Raw genomic sequence first — 25348 nt, 5'->3', positions numbered from 1 at the left:
TTCACTGTCTCTGCCTAATAACATAGCTTAAGATTTCTCCTAACTTCTACAAAATTTTATTTTATTTTATTGTATTAACTTATTATTTAACTTTTAAACTTTTTTTTTTTAGTTATTCTCCAATGTTTGTTTTGTTCTAAGAGACATGACACACCAACTCTAAACATAACTAATCTGTTCAAAGCTGGCCACAAGGCTGTGATATTTACTTCCTCTGAGAATATCTTTTAAGATTTACAAATAAAATTCAAGTAACAGCACAAAAGAAATAATTATTAGTATTCCTGAAAAACTAAGTAATTACATCAGTTCCTATCATGGCTGATCTCAGCACAGAGGATTTTAAAATACAAAAAAAAAAGTCCAAATGATTAGCTGACATATAATGTGAAACCAGAAGAATCTTTGGAGGACTCCAAGCGTGTACAGGTCTTGGATCTTTGTTTTTATGTTTACAAAACATAACTATATGCTTACTGTTTTTACGATGTACTTTATTTTTTCACTCTAAAATAAAATCTTTTTTTTTCCATCTTGCAAATTTGAAATCAATTTAACAAATGTCTCTTTTCCTACTCAGTTCAGTCTCTGTGGGCATTTATATAAATTGCTTTTACTCCAATGACCTTGCCTGTCAGCTCTTGATATTTTGTCTGATTTTTCATTTCATTGGCTCAGCAAATTATCAAGTTGGAAGTTGTGTAAGACACAAGCTTCAATGTTTTTTCATTTCACATAAGCATCTATTTTCCTTGAGTAAAAGTCTGTATTAATCAAAAAGGCTACTTGTGAAGGAAACAAAATAAATCAACATTAGGGTCTTCCCTCCCCCCCCCCCCCCCCTTTTTTTTTTTAATATATAATTTCCATCCCCATTTTTCTGAGAATTATAACTTTGATTTCCTGCATGCCTCTCTTGGATACTTAACTTAATGAAGCATTATTAATTATGCCCTAATATCCAACAAGTTAATGCCACTCTTGCATTTGTGGTTTGCTCTTCTGTTCCTTTCCCGAGAAAATGGTAGACTCCGCCTACTGGAGTAAGGCTAAGGCTAAAGTTTGCTACCTGACTGTGTCATGCTTAAAGTAATCTTTGGCTATTTTTGTTTTTCTCACCCTTTCCTCCAGTAAAAGGGAAAATATACCCAAACAGAAGGATTTTATACCATAGGAAATTCTATGGTATAAAACAGATCCTAGCACCATTCTTACCTGAATCGTTACTGACAAGACTGCATTATTGGTGCAAACATTTCAGGAAGTTATCCTTGCTATTTGTAGTACATTTTCATCCTAAACCTAGCAAATGCAGCCCTAGAATTTCAGTTAATCTTTTGACCTAACAGACACTCTTAAATGAAACTTGAGCAGGCATCATAACTGCTCAGAAAAGAAGACTGACTTGCCAACAAATAAAGAGAGGTTATACCGGAATTATTGATAAAATGCATACCAATAATTCCCTTAAACCCTCAGTAAAGCAGCACAGCAGTCAACAGGCTAACAAAAGTCCTTGTCTTATTCCTCACTTACCCACCTTTAGCAAAGTAACTGACTCCACAGCATTAGCAATTTAAAATAGGAGGGAAGCAAAGCTGCGCTCAGCTGGAGGAAATTTTGGCTTCCACTTGGTTTTGATTTTCTTCACTGGCTGTTTTTCTGCACTTCATAAAAATAGTATCATACTTCTTTCATATTACCAAATCAAGTAAGAACTGTGCAGCAGGACTCTTTGAACTGGGTGTGAAATATACTGTTCATACTTCAGTACAGATACTAAAGTGAAAAGATACAGGAAAATCTCAAAGAAAAAAATATCTGCTTTACTTCCTAGTAAATCTTTAATTTCTAGTGGTGATACCTTTTTAGGTTAGCAGTAAGGGGTATTCATGGTATCCAAAAGTTTTTAATACAACATTAAGAATATTAACCAATACTTTAGTAATTTCCCTAATACCTACATTAACCTTCTGTTTCTGAACCTCAGAGATTTGTTTAAAATAAAACACTGACTGTGCATATCCTGAATGGATATTAAAGACCACAAATAATCTTAAATCTTATTAAACATTAGGTAGTATTACCATTCTTATAAAGTACATCAACAGTCTAGTTCCAAATATTATTTTTTTTCTGGGTTCAAAAAAAATCCTGTTGCACAACTATACCAAGCAAACAGGACTTACACACTTTCTGATGCAGTTTATTTGAAGATTAATAAGAATTAAATGTAAATATTTGTAGCCACTAAGTCAAAGCAGTAACATTCTTTAACGTTCACTTGCTTCATTTGGAATGCTGTTAGTTCCCAGAAGTTCTTTGAATAATTGCTCAAAGTCATCAAAACTCTTCTTTACAGAATCCATAAGGGGCGAATCCATTATCTTTATGATTTATTGAAGTCAACTCTCTTCATTTTAATCTCCCCACACCACTGTTCCATAAACACCTTTTATAAAATAAAAATATCTGTAATAAAATTTCCTATTCCCCCACTACGTCAGCATTTTTCAACAAAATCAAACCAGTGAAGCTAGCTTGTCTTTCAAAAAATATTTTCCCATGTTTAGCCAAAATTAATTCTAAATATATGTATTTCTTCAGGTAGGTCTGAAAAAGTTTTATACATATAAAATCAATCCTTAGACAATTCTATAAGAAGTGAGAGAATCTTCTTTGAAATTGGACAAAAAATTACCTAGAATTGGATGCCAGCAATCTACCACAATGGACTTTTAAAACACCACAATTGCAGGGAAAAAAAAATCCCCTTCAAGAGTCAGTTAAGCCAAATGATTAAACGGAGCTTCTCCTACCCGTATCTTCCTGTCGAACCCAAAGAAAAGAGTTATTTGCAGTTATGTAACTGCAAATACGGTTTGTATTGTTATTCATATTTTATTGGTATTGTTACCAAAAAGCTAATGTTACTTGGCCATTATAAGATTCCTAAATCTAATGAAGCCTATATCTATATTCAAACTAGGAGAATGATGTTGCTATCACATAAACAGTTTTGGAAAATGAACGCATTTTTATACTTACTCTTTATAATGGACGTTGAAACTTAAGTTACTGTTATAGAATACAGCTTATTTGTAAGTATAGAAAACATTTACAATACTCTTCTGTATGATAATTTGGATGGAACCAATTTACATACTGAAAACTAGACAAGCCATAGGATTTTAAGAACAGGTTAGTATATCCACAGGGACATAAAAATTCAAATCTAACGACTCTCATAAAAATACCAGTCAACTGAATTCTCTTGCCTAGTATCCTTACAGTACGTTAATCTTTTGAAAACATTAGAACCACCAAACTAAAAGAACGGCAGTATCAAGCAGGAATAATTTTTAGCCAGATGCCTGCTGCTGCTTTTATGACATTCCACATTCCATCATTACAGACTAGCACAAAATCTTGTATGATTGCAGCAGCTTTAATAAGTAGAGCTGAAGTGTTGAAGGCAACACTGCTGCCTGCACATCATACACCACTTCAGCACCAGTATGCATTTTAGGTTTCTCACCTTGTCAATCATTTTACGGGCTTCCATTTCTTCAGAATTGGGATTTTCCAACTCGATAGTGTAAGTACCTTTGTCACTCTGGTCATCTTCATTGTCCTTTTCAGTAGCAGCAGAAATATGTTGGCTTTTCAACTTTTTGTCCATCTCCTGGTTCTGACTAGGTCTATGGCCGAGGCTTCCCGAACTCTTTAACAATGCAGCTTGTAAAACAGGTAATGCAGCAGAAGGTTCTTCTGATTTTTGTTTTAGAAGTTTTGCATGAACACCATGTACTGCTCTGTGATGAGATGAGCTAGTTTGCACAGATGAAGGGACTGCTTTCTCTCCTGACATAGGTTTCATTCTTTCAGCTCGTGCATGAGGTGTTGGAGATGGAGACTCTGGGCACAGGGCTCCTGCATTTTGAGAAAAAGAGTAAGAACGTCTCTTTCGAGGATGGTCTTCATCAAAGAACTCAATCATAAAGGCAGTCTGACTCAAGCTGGCTTGCTCTTGCTGCTTTTCTGTGGAATGGACTTTCTGGTGTGACTTTTTCAGCTCTGCGTGATGATGCCTTAAGTGTTCTTCAAGTGCTGCCCTCTTAATGTAATGCCGGTGTGCACCAGCATTTTCTGAATCACTTTGTGTACCATCATCATGCTTATTCCCTACAAGCAAAGCAAAAGAATATATAGCACAATGAAACAAACAAAAAAAAACCCACCCCAACCCAAAGACTGGCAAACCAAGAAAGAATTTCAAATTTGTTTTCTGATTGGACTCCAACAGCTTTCAGTACCTGGCTCTGCACGTTCTGTACAGCTCCTTGTAATGCATTCAACTCGCTACAAAATACCTTACAAGCTGATCGGTAGCAGCAGTGCAATTAAATCACCCTTTTTCACTGATATTCTCATCTGTGAATACTTATCAGTGACTTACAAAAGCTGGTATTTTATCAGCTGTACTACAGTATATTTCCAAATTACCTTAATTTTGTTACACAGCCAGTTGGTTATAAATGACTACTGAAACATTCCAGGCAGGGTTAAGCGGAAAAAAAACCACCTTAAAATAGTCCTTCCGGTAGCTGAAAAGACCCACTGAGAGCCACCGTTCATATTGTTGGATTCCTCACACATTTACAACAGTTCATCATGAGAAACGTCTACTGAAAATTGGAATCAATTCTTTATTACTCTTTCCAATAAGTACAATGACTTTTTCCATCATTCACTCCCCTCAGCTTCTGATGTATGCATGTAAACTGGTTGCTATTACTTATTCATTCCAGAAACTACTTTGAGATCTATGAATAAGGATTATGTATTTAATGAATCACATGCACACATATATATGTATATACATATGTATATGTATACATACATAATGAACCGTATATACACCTATAAATATACTTTGTAATGATACCTGAAGATGCATGGAAGGCTGGATATTCATCCACAGTAAGTCACATTTAACACAGAGCAACTTGAAGTACAATGAAAGTGTCTAGACTTCTAAGTTTGAGCTCAGCCTGGGAAGGCACAGTTTAACCTTCTTTGAACTCTTTTGGATAAAGTCTTACTCATGTATACATAGAGTGTACATTTTTTTTTTTTAATAATTCTCAAGAGAATAGCTTTTTTAACATTTTCTCACTTACACAGGATATGCAGCAACTATTCAGTTAAATAGTAATCACATATTGGGAAATCTTATTTATCAGACTCATAGCACAGAATATACAGCTGAAATCCTTATTTACATTCCTGTTTTCTATTCATTTGGACAGTGCCTAAGAAAATGATGTGATGGTTCATATAATCCAAATAATAACAATAAATATCAACACCACAGTGAAAGTCATGTAACATATTTTTAGCAGTGTGACTTCAGTACAGAATATTGTAAGAAAAAGCTGAGGAAAAAAACCAAAGAGGTCTTGTTTTGTTTTTTTAAAAATCAAACTTCTAAAGCGGCTAGGTATCTTCCCTACTATGATTTGAAAAAGTACAATGAGTGAGAATATACAAAATTCAGGTATTCATTATGCCCATATGCACCCCATAGTTTACACCTCTTTCAGGTGAAAATTTACCAAACTTTGATGTCTTTCTACCAGGAAAAGGCTAAGGCCTTGTAAACAAAGTCCTTCCTATTTATCAAAGTGACACAGCTAATATTTTAAAGAATGTTCATAAATGTAATACAGCATCATGAAGACCAAAGAATCCTCAGTGATACACTCTAGAAGAAATATTATACTATTATCTTAATGGCACTACATTGATGTAATTATTTTTCCAGAATTTTACTTTTTAGCTGAATTTGGAAGAGTCAGCCTTAAAAAGCAGACTTTTGATCAGTAACACAAAGCTCGTTGTACCCAGTCCCTGCTGGTTTAAGAGCTATACATGATAATGTTGCAGAATCAAGAAAAATGAGAATTGCAGGGTTAACATGCTGTAATTAGAAACAGAAAATAAGACAGACTTGAAAAAGTTCTTCAGAAGTTTTCATTCTGAAAGTCTGAATGTCACTGGAATCTTCATCTGAACATCAAAACTATTTTCTTCTCTATTCTGCTAAGAGGCATCCAAAAGAAAGTACTTACCATGATCAACGCTTGATTTAATTTTATTCTAAGTGTCACTGTCTGCAGTAAATCAACATCTATAATCACCTACAACTCCACTCAACAGCAGCATTCTTACAAATACAATATTCTGTAAGCTTAGTATAAAAATTGAAGCTCTTGGTCTATTTCAGATTTGTGACTCAAACGTGATCCATCAAACACGATCCATTTAAGCAGAGTAACTATATGATGTATTCTTTGCCATAAATGTTTTTCTTAGAGCACATGAATATTCACAGAACATATGCTATTGGAAGAGCTGCTAAAAGCATAAATTGAGCTTCAGAGCTTTGATTCTAAAAAGCAATTCAGCTTTTTAAAGTAATGCATGGGAAAAAGTTAAATATATAAAATTTAACTAAGGTTTGGGTTTTTTCCTGTTCCCTTTCAGTATCAATGTTTCAAATACCTGATGTTTTCAGCTGTACTAGAGTATCTCCAATTAGTATACGCATTGTAAGATGATTTAGGATTCGGTTTCCTGTCCTCTTTTTAAGACTTAACACTACAATAAAATTTCCCAGTGTGGATCCTTGTGCACATGTGGACTACCTGCCATTTCAACTGAACTCTGCAAGGGCTCAGGGATCCCCTCACTGGATGCTGGTGAGGAATCGTTGCTTTCAGAAATAAGCATAGCTGGAATTCACTTTACCTTTCAGTCTCTTCAAGTACACTGGAACATCACTCTTAATACTTTTGGAATCCTCCTCTGTTGGTTCCCATATCATTCTAGGAGGATTGTTCTGTGCTAGCCAATCTGCTACTTTGCTCTCTGCAGCCATCATCACCGTTTGAAGCCCAGGCAGGTCCTGGCCACTGGAGGAAGAAGGCTTTTTTGACTTGTGACGCTGTTCCGACGTGAATTTTGTCACGTGATCTTTGATCGTTACTTTTCCTGGAGTGTTGTCATCAAATTCAATGGTAAAGGAAGCATGACCTGCACCTGTTGCATGGGAGCTTTGGGTGTCTTTTGTTGGAATTTCATGAATAGTACTTTCGGCTACCTGTGAAGGCTGCTGGAATTCTTTTGTAGGGATTTCAAAATAACTTGGCTCCCTACAGAAAGGATAAAGTTCTTCACTTGCAGCTGCAGATTGCTCCTCAGCTTGCTTGGCATCTGTGCTGCATCCTATTAAGAAAAATAAAACACAGATTTCACAATACTTGGGAACTTCAGGTTCTTCAAGAAGTTTCTGCACTCCTGTAAAGGCCACTTGAGTAATTTCTGGAATAAACAGTAAGATTGTGGAGAAGATTGAGCAGCGTAGTGCTGGAAAGGTAATCCCAGAATTACATGTAAAAAGTATTACTGAAAAGACAGCACGAGCTTTGGCTGTAAGGAACGTAAAGTGGAAAAAAACTCACTTCGAATTTGTCAAAGGAAATTTGCATTCCAAATATTTTTAGATGATATAAAGGTCAGATGCGTTATTAGCATATGGAGAAAAGGTAAACCACATTAGAGAACTAGTTGAGCTGATCATTATTGCAATTCCAATTCACTGCAATAACATCAAATCAAGGTGCCCCCAAAACAAGTGCTAGTGATCTGGCTTTCATCTCCTGCAGTCGATAGCTAATATAATTTTGTTTGGTAGAACCCTTTGGAAAAACAATTCACACATTAATGCAAGATAAACATTAATTCTGGCTTGAAAAAGTTTCATACTGATAAGCACTGGAAAGTGTTTTGGAATTCAAACACTTCGTTTCCACAAAAGATAAAACCAAAGCATCAAGCTAAATCCTACTGTCATCTGCTCTTATCTTACTTGCTTCCATACTTTGTAGATGAACAGGAAAAGTAACAATAGCTGCAAGCACGCAGAACGTTACCAAACCATGCTCTAACTGGGTAAAAAAAGCACCATGTGGAAGAAGCACGAGGTAGTAATTGAAAGTCCCAGTGTATAGTCTGAACGAAGGTTAAAAGCTTCTTGTGGTTGCCAGCAAAGCTACCAACGTGCCTTTAAGAAAACAAACCTTCTGGTTGCATTTCATGAACTAGTAAGCTAGCCAAAATATCTGGTGTAGAGATCTGCTATAATCAACAGATGCTTGAGGTGTTAGCAGCAATGGCAAGTTACAGTCCAGCAAAAGAATTCTGAAGAGTTCCTACATGATTTATCATGAACCCCATTAAGATGTTGAAGAAATCATTTCAGGTTGCCAGGTAAAGGAATAAGAATGCAATTAATAGAGTTCTGGTGCTAAAAATAGCCACGCTGTATTAGCTGAGACAATATTTCTATATGAAACTACTATGCAACAAGGTGGAAACAGAAACATTTATAATGGAGTCAGGAATTTAAGGGGTGAAGGATGCAGGACAGCTTAACACGCCGATGCTGTTCTTCACAAACACATGCTTTTTGTGAAGATTTAGGAAAAAGTTAAAAACCAAAAAATAAAAAGGATGGTAATTTGATACAGAGACACAGAACTAATTAACAGACAGCATAAGAGCTGGAAAAGTTAAAACCAAGAATGCTGTTAAGGAGTGATAACAAAAATAGTACACATTTTTTATTATTGCCATGCTTGGATACCAACACGATAAAATAACTGATGCAGGTAACACAGCTATTTAATTTATTTTATTTAAAAGTAGCTGTTGCAAACACAAAAGACGTTCATATACTTTTTCTACTGTGCTGTTGCATTCCAAGAATACCCTAGCTAACGCTTTTCACTGTAGTGTCAGCTAACTCACCTCTGTGGGGTAGTTTTCAGGCACTACAACAGCAACTCACCACTCCCCTCCCTGGGAAGCAGAATGCCTTTTTACTCCCCTTCCTGAAAACATTTATGCTGGCAGACAAACAAAATGGGATGAATTCATTTTACTGATGCAAAGATCATTAAAAAGGCTTTTATGTTTATAGAGAAAATGCACAGAAATAAGCAAAAGTCACACTTTGCAGCTAATAAATTTCAAGTAAAATACCATCAGTCTCCATTTGTTTCGGTCAGCTAACAAGCTGGAAGAGATCAAGCTCTAGCAGGATCCATTCTAGAGCCAGGACCCTTACAGTACGCAACACTGTCACTGGACAGGAGAGTAATCCACCAGGGAGCCAATTCATATGTATCTTTTTTTTTTTCCTACAATCCTGTTCAGAGCTTCAAGACTACAATTCCATGCAATTACTGTAACCAAAAATTAAGCAAGATACTGTGCTCAATGCTCCTTCAAAAGACAACTGGCTAATACAGTGTGTTTTGAGAGATACTTCTACTTCTGGGCCAGGGGCAAGAGCAATCTGCTGGCCAAAAAAAATTATATTTTTTCAGCAAACATGAAATAACTGGTTCATCACCATCTTTTGGAAACTGTAAGAATGTAGCCAAACTGCATCAGATGTATGGTAGGCTTAAAATGAAGGGATCTATTAATACTGGCTTGTCAACCTTGATGGACAACTTCACAAAACAAATGTTCCCTGTGAAACTTGCCTGCACCAAATTTAACATGTGAAATCAACAGTTTATACTATAATGATATGTGCAGTATTTGATTCTAGTATTTTTGATTAAACAGATGCTAATACGGTTTGAATCTAAATTATGACAGAGTGAGTTTAATCAAAAGAAGTAAGAAACTGAACTACAATTAAATTTTAATTTTTTCTAAACTAGGAAAATTCTTAGAAATTATAAAATAAAAATATCTGCAGTACAAGTTAATTTTAATTACTTAAAAATCCTATTCTCAGTCTGAAGTACTTGCATTTTTAGAATACTTAAATACATCACAACTGATTACACAAGGAATTGAAAACAATGAAAAAACAAAAAATATAGAACCTGATCTGAACCACCCTTCAGAATTTTTCACCCAAATTCTAAATGCAAGTCCTTACAGTTTTCTAAATATTGCAAAAAGTGATCTATAAAACAGCCTTACCTTTGAAATCCTATTATAAAAGTCATCTGCCAAGATGAAGGAAATTACGTATCAGACTAAATACAGACAGCTTTAAGAGAAAATCCTCAAGCAAATACTGAAGATAGCGGTCACCATGGCTCTATAATTTTTAAACAAAAGCAGCATAGTATCTGTACAGCAAAAGAGGCAGTTGTGTGGAACTGAAAGTGTGTTTTGGGAAAATGGGGGGATGGATGGGTTGTGAACTGCAATCTCTTCAGGGACTAAAGTGATTTCTGAACTGGCAAGAGTGAAAGGAAAGGAGTAGAAAAAGAACCGGGTATCTGCAAAGAATGAGCTCTCATTCTACAAAGGTCTAGAGCTACAAAAGACAACTGTGCAACAGTTTCTACAAGGCAAGTAAGGAAGCAGTGACTGTAGATGCTACACAGGTGTAGTGAGACTATTAGCAAAATAAATGAGGCTAGGAGAGACTAAGAAACTAATATTTGGGAAATCATAGGCTTAATCAAATGGAGATTCAGGGAGATCCTTTACTAGAACAGTCTCAGAGATGACCATCAGAAAAGCAACATTCACTTTTTGACATTAGCAGAATTGATTACACCTTCTAGGGCTTTTGTTTTTTTAAACTTTATTTCTTAAGTTACAGACCAAATACTCAGAATCTTAATATCTTACTTGCCCAACTGGACAAGAAATGTCATAGGTGTTCTGTGCTATTCAATACAATACACAATCACAAGAAATTGCCTGTGTATATGAATATATTATCATCTGCAATGACTGAATGAAACCTCAGAAAATATTTTGCAGTCTTCAGATTTTTAGAAATGTTCTTTTTTTTCTGCCTTAAAAATACAATTTTAAGAATAAAACTTGTGAAAGAAAATGATCTGGAATTTCCAAGCCCTTCTTGAAAAAATGTCTGTCAACCTGGAGCAAAATATTTAGTTCGCAGAAGGTATTAGAAGCAGCCAAAATAGCGTATTTACACAATACCCCAAAATACTTTTTGTATGTTATTATTGCACAGTACCAAATATAAAGCCATGTTTAATGAAAAAAAAGCTGAAGTTAGCGGTTTTGAACGTGTAATTGAATTTTTTTTTCCTTTCTCTTTCTCTCCATATTACTAATTGTTCTTTCCCACTTACCGTTTAGGTTCTTTTTTTGCTTTACAGCTGAAGCATATTTTTCATTTGTTATTTAAAGACGAGATTGTAAAAAAATACATGTAGTGATTCACCTAGCTATCTTTGTCTTCTAATGTTATTACAACCTGTCCTATGAAATAATACCAAAATTTTCTCTCAAAATAAATGTATAAAAATCCCTACCTCTCATAATAAAATGTTTAACTGCATGCTTTAAAGGTGTTAAAGTGGAAAAAGTGCAAAACTAATCTTACTTTAACGTATTGCTGTCACGGCTCTAAAAAGTTTTGTAATCTCCCTGTGACATACTGTGTACATTTGCTGCTACAACTTTGCAAAGCAAGCCTTACACACGCAGCACTTGCATGTATGTATTCCAGGCAGCTGACTTCTGCCTTTTCTCAGATCTCTGGTAAAGGCATTAATGATGTAAACTTTTCTAAGTACTACCATACCATGAGCAGAGAACGCAGTTTTTGCTCTTCCAGGAAATGGGAGTGTAACACATACCAATAACAGTAATTACACACCTGGTAAACTTGCCAATATCATGTAAGTTTAACAGCTGGGGCACAGATAGTCACACTGTAGTTGTATATGCAAATGTTCATTTTAATACGGACTAGTAGATTGATGGAACATTAGAGCAACGTGCATGTTCGAAAAAAAGCAGAAAGTTTTTTTTTCTTTTTAAGGTTTTTGAGGCTATTCTGCTGTTTGCAAATAATTTCCATTAGTGAGTTTCTGATGTGATAGAAAGACAGTAACATCAAAATAATCTTATTAACTTGAGACTGTAAAGACTAATTGTCTATAGTTGGCTTAGCAGAAACAAATTACCCATTTCAATCTCCTCATTAAACCTTGCCCCATCTGTTATAATTCATGCCTTCTTTTCTATTCGGTGAATAATCAGTACCAAACCATTAAAGCATGAAGCAGATTCTTCATAGGATTGATTTGTTAAAATGTTATCAAGCTTTCTTGATTTGAGATACTGAACAAAAAGTTCAAGATCTTACATAGGTGAATTCACCTTTAATGTACTTACTTTTAGGCAGTTTATGTTAGGAAGCATGTTCCAAATCAGTGTTTTAGATAGTTAATACAATTTGCCCCATGAAAGAACAAATAACTGCATCAGTCTTGAACCCTTTTTTTTCAGTTTGCTTTTATTAAAAAGTGTCTAAACATGACAGTTTGTAATGTTTCAAATTTCCTTTCATTAAAGTGTTTCTTTATATTGATTTCCAATCATTGAATTAATCTCTATTATAAAACCTATGTGCCTGAATAAAACATTACTTGTTGAAAATTAACTTAATGTTTTCATGGAATGTAACTGTGGGCCAAAGAAGCCCCAAAAGCTTGTCTTTATTTTATTATTGTGTGAAAACATTCAGGATATTTTTATTTTTTTTTTACACACTTCTACATGGACATAGTGTTCTGAGATTGAAGAAATATGTAAGAAATGTGTCCAGAGAGGCAAATATCAACTCTCATCTGGTCTGTCTTCTCAGGCTCCCTGCCAACACTACTAAAACCCACCTACAACAGTCAAAAACATAGGACTAATAGGACTCAGAGATTAAGTGATCAAGATAAATAAATCACTTGTCTATAGAAGGGATTTTAGTTCCACATCCTCCCAAATTAAATTGTTTTGCAATAATGTCAGGTTTTGTTTTTTTCCCAACAGTCTCTTCCTGTAACATTTCACATAAGTTTTTGTTTAGTGTGTGCTTATTCAAAATAAATTCCATTCTTGCAGATTTATTAGTATTTCAGTTTGAAGGAAACAGAAGCTATTCGTATTTTCTACTTAGACTAATTCTATCTGTAGGTGATAAATTAATGATTAAACAGCAGCAACATAAACAAAAGAGATTTCTAATATATGTTGGACATTTTTAAAAAACAGAAATGTATTTGCCAAGAATGCTCTGGACAGAAATTTTATTTTATTTAGTGTATATATATGGAAAACATACAAAATCAGCTAAACACGGTGGAAAATATTAGCCCATTTTCTCTACTCATAATTTATTTACTTTATGATGAATTCACTAAGGCAAACCATGTCAAAAATATCCCCATTACTGAAGGCCTGCCTCGAACAAACTTACTTTTGTCTATTACTGAAACAGACTGCACCTCCCTGGTTAGTTTGAGAGGAAGCTGGAATCTTACTTTTCTTTGAGCTCAGGAACGAAGACAGAGACACTGACCACTTGCTGAAAAATTGCTTGATAAAATAAATACCAGAGCATGTAAACCATTCCAATATTGCTTCTGAAAAACCGATTCAAAATGACGAAAAAATAAGTACAGGCATACTATTAAACAGAAGCCTTGTTAATGGCATGGCATCAGAACGACAGATTTTGGGATATTACTTTTTAATAATCCTATATTTAATAAGGGAAAATAACATGCATGTTTTAAAAATTAATGTAGATAGATACACATGAGTATTGAATGCTTCATGAATTCTTTTTTTTTTTTTTGTTTGCTACAGACACTGGCATCTAAGCAATGAAAACACAGATACTAGAGACAGTACCACCCCTGTTTTGGCATATACAGCCAGACACAGAGTCACAGGTTTCCAAGCCAACAATTAATATTTCCTGTAACCTGGAAAGCAAGGAGAATCATGTGGCTAGCAAGTCTGTCAATGGCATGACTCAAAGTCAAGGACTTAATTCTTCTTCATTGTAAATGATGACATACGTGCTTTCCCTTTTTGTTGAGAAAAATGGATGTGGAACAATGTCTTAACAGTCATTGTCTCTCATTATTATTGCCACTGGGAAAAAAACTTATATTCTTTAGGAATGCTTAAAAATATTTGAAGAACACGTTTCTAGACAAGATTTGAACTGTAGAGTTATAGATTGCTAATGTAGGATATTAAACCTCTAGTTAGTTAAAAAGCCTCCATAGGAGCACACGACAGCGTACTCCTCCTGTGCTCTGTACAGTAGTTTTTTCACCATAAACCCAACCAAATAAGAAAGTGTTCTGTAACTGGTACTGAATTATTTTATATGCAACAAAGTTCTTTAAGTTGCACAAAAAGACACTGACTTCATTGCATCAAAGAGTTAGTTTAGTTTGATTTTACATGCTTTTTCTCCAATTCCAGAAAAATACCTGTGCGATAACCAAAGCAACTACTATTACAGGAAGAGAGAATTCCCCACCTCAGTTGAAGTACTCTAAAAAAACTATAAATTAAAAACTGTTGAGCCTCAAATACATGTCTAAACAACTAAACAAACATGGCTGAATATTGTCCTAATTTAAGTTTTACAGCTATTCTCTTTATTAGAGTAGCAGTCACTTTATTTATATGCCTCGTGATAGCTCTAGAAGCCTAATTATAGACACTGAGCTTTAAGTTTTGGCAATACATACTGTGTGTAGACAAGCTAACTGATCCCCTCCCTGTATTATGGGGAAATAAACTTTACCAGTTTAGACTATGCAAATCTTTACTGCAAGAACTGTGAAATGCAATTCCCACAAAGCAGCTTTATTGAATTACAGGAGAGAACGCTAGCATAGATCACCTTATATAGCTAAAAATCTAGTACAGATATAATATAGCACCGTTTATTTTCAGAAATTATTTTGATGAAATAGCCCTATACAATCTCTAATTTTAAGCATACAAAATGGTAGATATGGGAGGAATTGATAAATAAGACACACTGGTTCAGGTAACATTATTTTCTATATTTACTGATAACAAATTGTATTAAATACCAGGAAAGTGATACATTACATGTGAAATTGGTCTTTGGAAATACATGGTTTCTCACAGAATAAATTTTTTAAACTAACTTAATTTTAATAGGCTTTCACCTTGCAAACTGTCTAGGAACTTCCAAACATTAATATCTGTATAGTTCCCTAGTTAAGAATATATGGACTTACTAAAGAGGAAAACCCCACAAAAATAAGACAACAGACTTACCTGAAGCCCCCTTCTCATTCATTTTTTCGTCGTGCTTGCTATCTGGCTTGCAACCATTCTTTTCATCAGCTTCATCATCACCCCACCAGGCTGGCTGTCCATACAAAGGTGTCCCACGAGGCATGGCAGAAAGATCTATAAAACCAGCCCAAAGCGGAGGAAATTACTTTTCTGTTTAGTTGTGATATTTAGGTTAAAATAACATGAAGAGAAAGTCATTTGCTTGGGTCATTTCTCCTGGAAGCTGAAGGGAATCAGCTGCATGTATTTGCCTAAATACAAAACAAACTTGGAGGCTGGGTAAGTGATCTGCTTCTAAATATAAAAGCTTACTAACAACCTGATCAAAACTTCTGACACAAATGTTTACGCAAAGGCAGCTGACATCTCTTATTGTTACCCTGATGTATCCGTAAACATTACTTTCTGCTTTCAGTTTGAGGTCATCCGCACAGCAGTACATTTGTAAAAGCTGTCCACTGCTATTTCTGTGAGAAGATTCTCGTTTTTACCCACACTGACCTTTCAATGAAATCTGAACTCCCTGTGTGAAAAACTGATCAAATTTTGCAATGTAGCCACAGTTCCAAATCGCTGACAGCTACTACAGAGTGCTTAAAGTTACCTTGCGTAAAACGTTACTAAGCACAGCCTTTTTTTTTTTTTTAATGTAATAGTTAAATTACAGTACAATTAAAAATGCTATTTCTTATATAGGATGTACACATGATTAAACACATTCAAACATAAAAATTAACTAAGAAACTCCCCCACTGATACAATTAAGATTTGTACCTTGATAATAAATTGACTGGATTAGTTGTCAACTGATCTCTTGGAACAATACTTCACCCTACTGAGATTTAGCCCAGTAAAAAAGGCAGAAATTCAATTCCAAAATTTATTAATTACACTTTAAGTATGTTTAAAATGTCACATTATGTGGAGTTTTTACTATCTACAGAAGTTCAGAAGCATGCTAAAAAAGCAAATGAATATCCTTTTCCAAGTTTTTGTGCTTCTGCAGCAAAAAAGAACCTTACCCATTGATTTCTCTTCAGATTTCAGTGCTTCTGTAGTTTTGTGGTGCGCTTCAGCTGTGGAGTCTGTTACCTTGGACTCTGAGCTTTTCGAGTTGGTTTGCTTCACACCTTCTGCCTCTGAAGATTTTTGGGATAATTGGAGTTGGCTTGTGAATTTTTCATGCTACATATCATTGAATAGGGGGAAAAAAAAAAAAAGCTCAATGAGTGGAAAACCCCCCTACGTCACCAATAATTACACAATGACAGAAGAACATCTAGGAACTGCATGTTGTTACCTTAAGGGCTTCTTCCGGGACTCTCATCTCTCCCCTGACAACAGTAAAAAGATTAGTATGTAGGAAATGCTAAGGAAAATACTGGAAAGATTTCTCAAGTCATAAAAGGATTTTACAGAAATCAAAAGTTCTGCAGCCTATTCTGCCACTGGAATGGTAACACTTCTACAGATATGTCACTGTTAGGATGAGCATGTACAATCATATTCATCAAAACAATCGCACAATACAATTACTTACTATTTATTAACAGAACATGAGTAGACACTTTAAGGTTGTAACAATACAAGTTCTTTTTTCATTCAGTAGTTTGCTGAGTAATTATTTGTAATCTTCTCTACTTGTAAACAATCTCATATGATGCAAATAGTTGTGTATTTGCCTCAAAGTAATGTTTCTTAGCAACACAGGAGTTACACATTACGTTTTAAGTTGTAATTGGAAGTTGAGGGTTCCTCAGTGAGAAGAAATGGAATGTACTTTATTGATAGTTCTGATCAAGGTACAGTATTCTAAAATGTGTCATTTTCTCTAATACAGGAATTTTTGTAATAATGAGAAAGAAATATTTCAAAGTTGTTCTCATATAGTATGAGCCCCCTTAATTTAACATAACCATACTTAACAACAAAAGAATGTCCCAACACTTTGCATTTTTATGACAAGGATATCATATCCAAATCTCAGTTTATCTTCTAACTTCAGAGTGATGTATGTCTGTTCTGGAATCCTCACATCATTCACAAATGTCTACAGAAATAAATGAGGACAGATACTGTTATATTCCCAAATAATAAAATGACAAATCACTTCAGTAACTTTATAAGAAAGTTTTCAGCACTGCAAGTTTTCTACTGGTGATCAACTGGGGAATTAAACTATAAGCTCAAATTGCCACCTGTTTTACAAAATATTTCAAAAGAAAGGTTAAACACCAGTCACTAACCAGGCTGCTGACACCACGCTGGCCTTGAAAAGTTTCTTACAAGTTTACTCTTGCTAGCAGCATTTACTGAATTGTTGATTACCAGTCCCTCAAATTAGCACCTCCATTCATTATTTTTCTTGTCGTTTGCTTTTTCAATCCTAATTAGGTGTCAGAATTGATTTATCATCACATTTGTACATCATTTAACACTGGATATGAGAGTTCTGAGGTAGCTTATAATTTCCAAGCATTATCAAAGGACTAAAAGGAAAAATGGATCAAGCTACTGCATCTGAGTAACTCCAAATAGCAGTGATAAAAAAATCAATATATTGCGACTCTTTCAAGAGTAGGTATAACGACATTTGTAAGCAGAAAGAGCATTATTATACCAGCTAGCAGCAAGACAGAGGAAATTCCGTAGGTTTCACAATATCTTTTGAAAATTCAGTTACTATTACAATAAGTAATCCTCTTGTCTTTGAAATCACTGGTGGAAATATAGTTGGAGAAATCAGACAAGCTTTCAGTGATTTGGAAAACAACTTGTGTACCTGAAAGTTTTCTCAGTATCAGTTGGCCAGTACAGATTAAAAACCACTTTTATTTCAAGGTCTTGATTAAACCGAACAGCAAAAAATTACATGGAATTTGCAAAACCATGCTGGTATAAATTTCAAAAGAACACCTAATATATATACAATAACTTATTACAGAAGCAGCAAGGAGGAAGAATAGCACATGTTCAAGTCAAAATGGATCTGAGATGTAATTTGGAAAAGCTGGAAAATATTTTCTCTCATCTCTGTGGGAAAATAATTAAATGAATATAAATAGGTCTTGAAGTTAGATTATTCAAGCCCTAAGAAAATTTTAAACCAGACACAAGCCCTTGTTAAGAATGGGGGGTGGGGGGTGGGGGTGGGGTGGGGAGAGCAGGGAAGAGTTTATTCCGTCATTGGAACTGATCTGTATCTTTAAAGACTGATGGATAGTCTTAGCAAGGTAGACTGTCAGCGTCAAGCAAACTGCCCTGGTTACTAATGTCAGCAAGACTTGAAGTTGCATGTGGTGACTTCAGGCAGCAGAAATCAAGGACAATTACACACTAAGGGAGGAGTGGATGTTAAAGAGCTGAGACTGTTCTTCTCACAACTTGCCCTTCTGCGGTGGAAGAATATGCTTAAACCTTCAGGTAGAGACTTCTCCCAGAACCTGCCATCTCCCAAAGACAGTTCTCAGACTGACCCTTCTGGTCATCCTGAGTCATATCACCACCCTTAGAACTCTCTAAATTACACTGAACCTCTTAACTGCGAAAGTGAAGTGTTTCTTAAACTGAATTTTCTACCTTCAGAGAAAACTCTATATTGTCAGTATCTTCTGAATTCACTCAGTGATAGAGAAACACAGAAGGGTGAAGGCATGTTTATGTTTTGCCTAGCAGAACAGAATATGAAGCTCTCAGTTACAAGAACTACAGATCAGGCTACAGAGAAAAAACAGTTCATGTAACTCTGTATACTATTTAAAACACTTTCAGAATTACAGAACCTTGAAGAGTTTGAGCTGACAGAAAACTGCACAGCATCTTGCCTTAAACTGTTCCTGAAAGCTCAATTCAAATCTGCATTAAGAAGAAATAATTCATACTCTAAGTTCTTCTCCCCTATACTCTCCCCTAGCATGAAATCTTCCCTCTCCTTAATAGCTGAAAAGAACACAACATCTGGACTTACAAGATGGTAGCATCTTCCTTGTAAGAAGTATGAGTAATCAGCTATAGGTGAAAAGTATCTTGTTCCTTGGCGTTGCTTACTTCATTTTCTTTTAAAATACAAAATGAAGCCTTAATTTAGGGCAAATTCAAGGCAAATAAAATATTTATGGACTAGCTAGTCTAAGACTGTTGCATTACTTTATGAATTATTTATCAGTTGTATATTTTCCCATTAAAATATACAACTTAAAAAATTTACAGCTGCTTGATCATTTTTACTTTTAATAACAAATGCATGGTAATACTACAGATAGGAGATTAAACATCCAGGGTGCCTTTCTGAAACAGATTTATTACTGGCGTGTGCTGGTTTTGGGAACTGAGAATACTGCAGCCCCACAGGATCATCCCACTTAAAAGAATTAACAGTTACTTAAAACCCACTAAACTTAAAAGAATTCTACAACAATATGTACATGTTTCTAAGGAATGCAGCAACTGAAATATGCCATTTTTGAAGCACTTTGAAGTCAGGGGCAGACACACACAAAAAATACACTTAATTATTCAATTAAGCCAAAACCTGAGTCTTTTAACATCGTGTTGCTTATCTAAATCTAGTAGTAGATGAAGTCTGGAAAGACAGAAACAATGTACTTCCCCAAAATAGTAAAGGGATCTTCTTTTTTTGTTTTTTTGGGTTTTTTTCTTTGCCTAAATGAAAACAATGTTTATTTCATTATCTAAGGAAATTGCTTATCTACTTCATAGAAAATATCTTCCATGAGAAGTAAGAATTAAAGGTACAAGTATTTACTGGTTTGTAAGCATGAAACTTCAAGTGGTGTTTAATGCATATTTATTCCACTTTAACGCTGTGTGAGACCACGTGAAGAATATCCTCAAGGCAGCCTAAATGTTAGTGAATCAACAAAATTCAAGCCACCTTGTGGACATACATTTAGGTATGTATGTGTGTGTGTGTGTGTGTGTGTGTGTATATATATACACACACACACACATACACATACATACATATATACACACACATGCAGGATACTCAACCCAGAGAACTCTGAAGGCAGTATGTGCAGTCTACATATATCCTCACAACTGAACTGATGGCGTACAACCACCAAGCCTCAGTTGCTTTGCCACTGGAGAGTTAAAATGCCACCACAGGTTTGGGATGCAAGACAAAGCTAGCTTGAAAAAGCTAGTTACTATGTAAATAAGGAATCCTTCCACCCCTTTAAATGACTCTATGCACATTTTTATATATTCATGATTTCCAAAGCTTTATTCTTCAAATAGTGAGAGAAAACTCTCTTTGAGCCTTCACAAAGTTTACTGAGCATTTCACAATCCAGGCCTAAAACATCAGTGTCAATGGACTTTCACTATCTTGTAAATATTCCTGAGAAGAATGCTATTCAGCAAGGCCATGAATGTTTGATAATTTTTCTGCTGGGGTTTTGAGGTCAGAAGTCAAAGGAGAAAATACAACTGAATTCTGTTGATATTGGTGAAATAATAGATTATATCTTCACACCCATACACATTTTCTTCAGATTTTGAGAAATGTCTTAAACCTATTTTGTATGAAATAAAAAGACAAGCAGGAATGATCAGGAGGAGTCACGATGGATTATTACATATAAAACTTTACACTGTGTAAATTGCCTTTTGCTTTACTTTCAGATGTAGATGTATAATATCCAGGATGAAGAGCGCTGTAACCCTTTCAATGAACTGAGTGGGAATCAACCACACAGGTAAGAATATTCAGGTACTGGGGAATCAGGTGCGATTAAAGTTCATCTCATGAAATTATTTAAGACTCACAAAACTCAAAATAAAAGCCCTACATACTCATAGTAGCCATCTCCCCTTAAACACTGAATTATCTTTTGTGGTTAAAGTGTGTTACAGCAAGAATGGAGTGGTCCTGTATACTAAGAAAAGTATGCATCTGTTCTCCAAAGAAATGGGTCTAGCTGGGGAGGCTCAAAATAAACATTTGCTCTTGATGAAGCAAGCAAAACAAGAACTTGTAGAAGCTGATGAAGCACTAAGAGGAACTTGTCCGTTAGGGTGGTGGTGTTCTCAGTGGAAGCAGTAGCGAGACTAAAAGAATTACTTGCCCAGTTAGTAGTTCACCACATAGCACAGAGGCACTGCATATAGTGTTTTGCCACAGAATTTAAGTATGGTGTTATAAAATTATGTTTCCTATTTTGACCTGAAACCAGGTAAGCAGAGGGATGTAAGAAAAGCAAAGTTGGAAAGAGACAGTAAGGGAAGCACAAAGAGCAAAGACTGAACATCTGAGATTTAATATTCTCTGTCCCAAAACTGTGGAAAGAAAGAGCTCCTTTGATGTCTCTGGGTAAACAGCTATAGAGCAACTGACACCTCAAACTTGGGAATGAATCAGATCAAGCGAAGCAAGTAACTGAAAGCTCAGAGGCAAAGAAAGGAATAGAATGAAGGCCTTTTAACATGTATCTTCATTAAATGAAGTTTTGTGACAAGGCAATGAAAATCTGAAAGTATGCCTATTGACTACAGGAGTAACATAGAATTAGGGAATAAAAATAAATGGCTCAGCAAAAAATTACTATGCGCTGAGTTAATTTTTGATCACTGACTTGAAAACAGTGCATTGACTTTCAATATACAGAGGTATATTAAATATTTAAGGAGTAAAGTTCTTACACGTCTACAACTGTTCAAAGGATATAACCCTTCAGGTTACAATGGCTTCATATAGACTTGAGACTCTGACTCTTTAGAAGGCGAAGTTAGTTACCTTAAAATACAGAAAACCTAATACAGACGGACTAACAGAGGTTTTCTTTTGAAATGCACTTGAAGATCAAACACAAAAACCTAACTCAATGCTAACAGGCAGTAACTTCAGATTTCTTCTTCATCTTCTTTTTTTCTCTAAACATTTGAAAAGCTGTTCACTACCAGTAGCTTTCTAAATACTGATTCAAATAAGCAATCACAGATGGACTTATGATTTTATTCTGTATGCACCCATGACACAGTCAAACATTCAAAGTTATATAAAACAAGAACTGTAACTAGTGTGTATAAACAGATCATAAAGAAATATCTAAAAGGCTACAAAAATATGACAAAGTTACTGTTTTTAATAATCTATTATGTTATTAAGAACACTTATGAAAGGTGAGGCTTACTGGTAATACCGTATACACAATTCCTAGAAAAGCCTTAAAACTTAAAATGTCATATGAAACTCTTATTTTGCTCATAACTTTGCATTTTTCCTATAATAGTTTGTAATAACTTGATATGTATTATTGCTAATGCAAATATTGAATTAAACAGGTTTACATATAACACGGTTATTGCATACTTTGTCATATATGGAATAGTTTAACATTCTTTTCTGTATGAAAAAGGGAGAAAGAATAGCATATGAAACAAAAAATCTATTTCTTAACCAGATATTTTAGAGATTGAAATACCTTTTTTTTAATAATATACTCTAGATTTTTTCCTACATTTCTGAAATACAGAAGAGTAGCATATTTCTTTTTATTCATTTGAGTTTTTTCCGACTGCTAAGGCCCTCTTATTATTGGCATTTACTGCAGCCCTTTAAATAACATGCAGTAGAAAACTCCCAGAAAAAAATACATTCTCCTTTTGAATGTGCCCCCATTTCCGATCTTGCATTAAAGAGGTATTAATGTACATTTGTTAAGTCATACCCTCCTTGCTCAAACAAAACCCCAAAGCCAACATACAAAAGACTATGGGTAGCTATCCACTTCTGATGTTAACTTACCCCATTCAAGCTGCCCAAATCCTTCACCAAGTGTTCATCCGTAGAGGCATCATAGTTAAGGACAGCATGTTGCTTGTCCACACTTCGTGACTAAAATAGATATACAAAAATTATATAAAATAAGGTAGATTAAGATAGCATTAATGGCTATTTCTTAAAGGAGTGTTATTATTTTCTTTCTACATGACATATTTATTGAAATTATATTAAAAAGTTAGTCTCACATATGAGAAAACTCAGTCCCTAACCTTACCCAACTCTGGTCCCAGGTGCCCATAGCAGTATCTTAAAAGAAGAATTATTTTCTTAATGTTTTCCCAAATGTGATTGTACGTCAGATCAAGCCATAACTTATGCAAAGATATTTTTTTTTCCAGTTCACCACAGTATCACTGATGTTTAATTTAATATCATCAACTTCACCTTTCTCTCTCTCTCCCCTTAACTACATGCATTCAAGACTGTGGTGTCCTGGCCAGCAGTCAAGCACCACACAGCTGCTCGCTCACTCCCCCCTGCCCCAGTGGGATGGCGGATAGAAGAGGAAGAGCAAAAGCAAGAAAACTCATGGGTCAAGTTAAAGATAGTCTAAACAGCGAAGGAAAGAGGAAGAAGAAATAAAACAAATCAAGTGATGCAAAGGCAATCGCCACCTCCCACAAGGAGACCAATGCCCACCAATTTATAAGCAGTGGTTACCTTCACCAAAGCCCCCTCCCTCAGTTTTTATTGCTGAGCATGACATTATATGGCACGGAATATCCCTTTGGTCAGTTTTAGTCAGCTGCCCCGGTTGTGTTGCCTCTCAACTTATTGTGCATCCCCACAGTCACGTGTGTGTAGGAGGAGCAGACTGAGAGAGTGCCTTAAAACTGTGCACACACTGTTCAGCTACAGCTAAAATACTGGAGTGTTATCAACAGTGTTTTGATCACAAATCCAAAGCATAGTACCATAGGGTTTCTATAAAGAAAATTAACTCCAACTCAGCCAGACCCAGTACAAAGATTTATATATGACTGCATAAATAATAAAAATCACAAAATAACTATGCTAAGAGCTGTACAAATATAAGAGGAAAACTCCACCCTCAGTTAAAATAAATCTGTTACTGGCATTACTTTAGACAAAGACGCTTAATTTCCATCCAGACTAAGAAAATGTTCAGAATACAGAGAATGAGAATAGTCTTATTTAAAAATAATTCTGGTATTATGAATAATGTATATTTTTTTTTCCTTGGGGATGATTTCCTTATCAAGATTCAAGAAGTTTTCTTAACATAATGGTGAAAGAAGGGAAAATGTGGTATTTATCCAGAAGCAGGGTGATGCATTGGAGCAGCCAGCTAAATACAAAGCCTGCACTCTATGTTTGAGCATATTTACAAAATAATACATTTAAAGCAAATCTGTATTCCCAGACATGAACAAAACCTCTTAGAAGAACAGTGTTAGGTACAGATCTGAGGTCAAATTCCATCAAACATGCAACACAGTTGAAATGCTTTTTAATGAGGCCTTTATAACATGTTTTCTGTCGAGAGATTATGAATAAAGCATTAAATTCTGCCTTCTTTATCATGCATTGTCCACATGCTTTGCAGTAAGAGAACCACCAAGTTGTCAAGAGTGGAAAGGGAGGTCCTACACAAAGAGCTACACATACAGAACAAGAACACATTATTAGCTTCTCTTTTGGTGGGTTCCTCCTCCTGAAGCTGTATGTGCTGGTACAATCATGCTGGCATGTAGACCAAACATAACAGCAGGCTAAAGAGAATATTCTTGAAAATCACCTCTTGATTCTTTTTACTAACTCTGAAGTCAATACATAACAAATAACATTTGTACGTAAGTGGAATTTATTCACAATATTAATCAGAGGCAGCAGCTTTCAAAGGCAATGATGACTGAAGTTTTGTAAGCCAAACTAATAAATGCTTGGGTATTCAGCTTCACTCTAAGGACTGATCAACCATGGACAGGAGAAAGCATAAGGGAGAGAGAAAGAAGAAAAGGCTCCCTCTTTTGAGAAACAATAAGCCATTACAACAAGCTAGTAGTAAAATAAAAGCATTTTTTTATTATAATCTTCTGGCCTGGAACCAACAGGGTGGGGTTTTGTAGTTTCCCTTTTTTTTTTTTTTTGGTTTTTTTTTTGGTTTTTTTTGTTTTTGGTTTTTGGTGTTGGGGTCTTTCTATGTGTGTTTGGGGTTTTTTGTTTGTTTTTTAATACTTCCACAAATCATCAAGATATCATACTGCCTGTCTTTAAAAGAGTATTTTCAATTACTTTCTAACAGGACAAAGTATTTCCATCAGCAATAAAACCTTTGGGTGCCTTCTGAGGTCGTGAGCTAAA

The 25348-nt window shown here is 35.1% G+C and overlaps 1 protein-coding gene across 8 annotated transcripts in view; it reads right to left on the bottom strand.

Annotated features, from left to right (window-relative positions):
- CEP170 (centrosomal protein 170) overlaps window positions 1-25348 on the bottom strand; it is a 101918-nt gene that overhangs the window by 50183 nt on the left and 26387 nt on the right. For all 8 annotated transcript variants that reach the window (XM_037393010.1, XM_037393006.1, XM_037393007.1 and 5 more), the window contains exons 3-9: window positions 22985-23074; window positions 17185-17263; window positions 16514-16572; window positions 16236-16398; window positions 15193-15327; window positions 6814-7290; window positions 3539-4185 (exon numbers count right to left, since the gene is read on the bottom strand). In XM_037393010.1, coding sequence (XP_037248907.1) covers window positions 3539-4185; window positions 6814-7290; window positions 15193-15327; window positions 16236-16398; window positions 16514-16572; window positions 17185-17263; window positions 22985-23074 — 1650 coding nt within the window. The remainder of the gene's footprint in view (window positions 1-3538; window positions 4186-6813; window positions 7291-15192; window positions 15328-16235; window positions 16399-16513; window positions 16573-17184; window positions 17264-22984; window positions 23075-25348) is intronic.

This window comes from Falco rusticolus, chromosome 6 (assembly GCF_015220075.1).
Source record: "Falco rusticolus isolate bFalRus1 chromosome 6, bFalRus1.pri, whole genome shotgun sequence".
In the NCBI taxonomy this organism is placed as follows: domain Eukaryota; kingdom Metazoa; phylum Chordata; class Aves; order Falconiformes; family Falconidae; genus Falco; species Falco rusticolus.
This window is presented reverse-complemented; position numbering and strand designations above follow the sequence as displayed.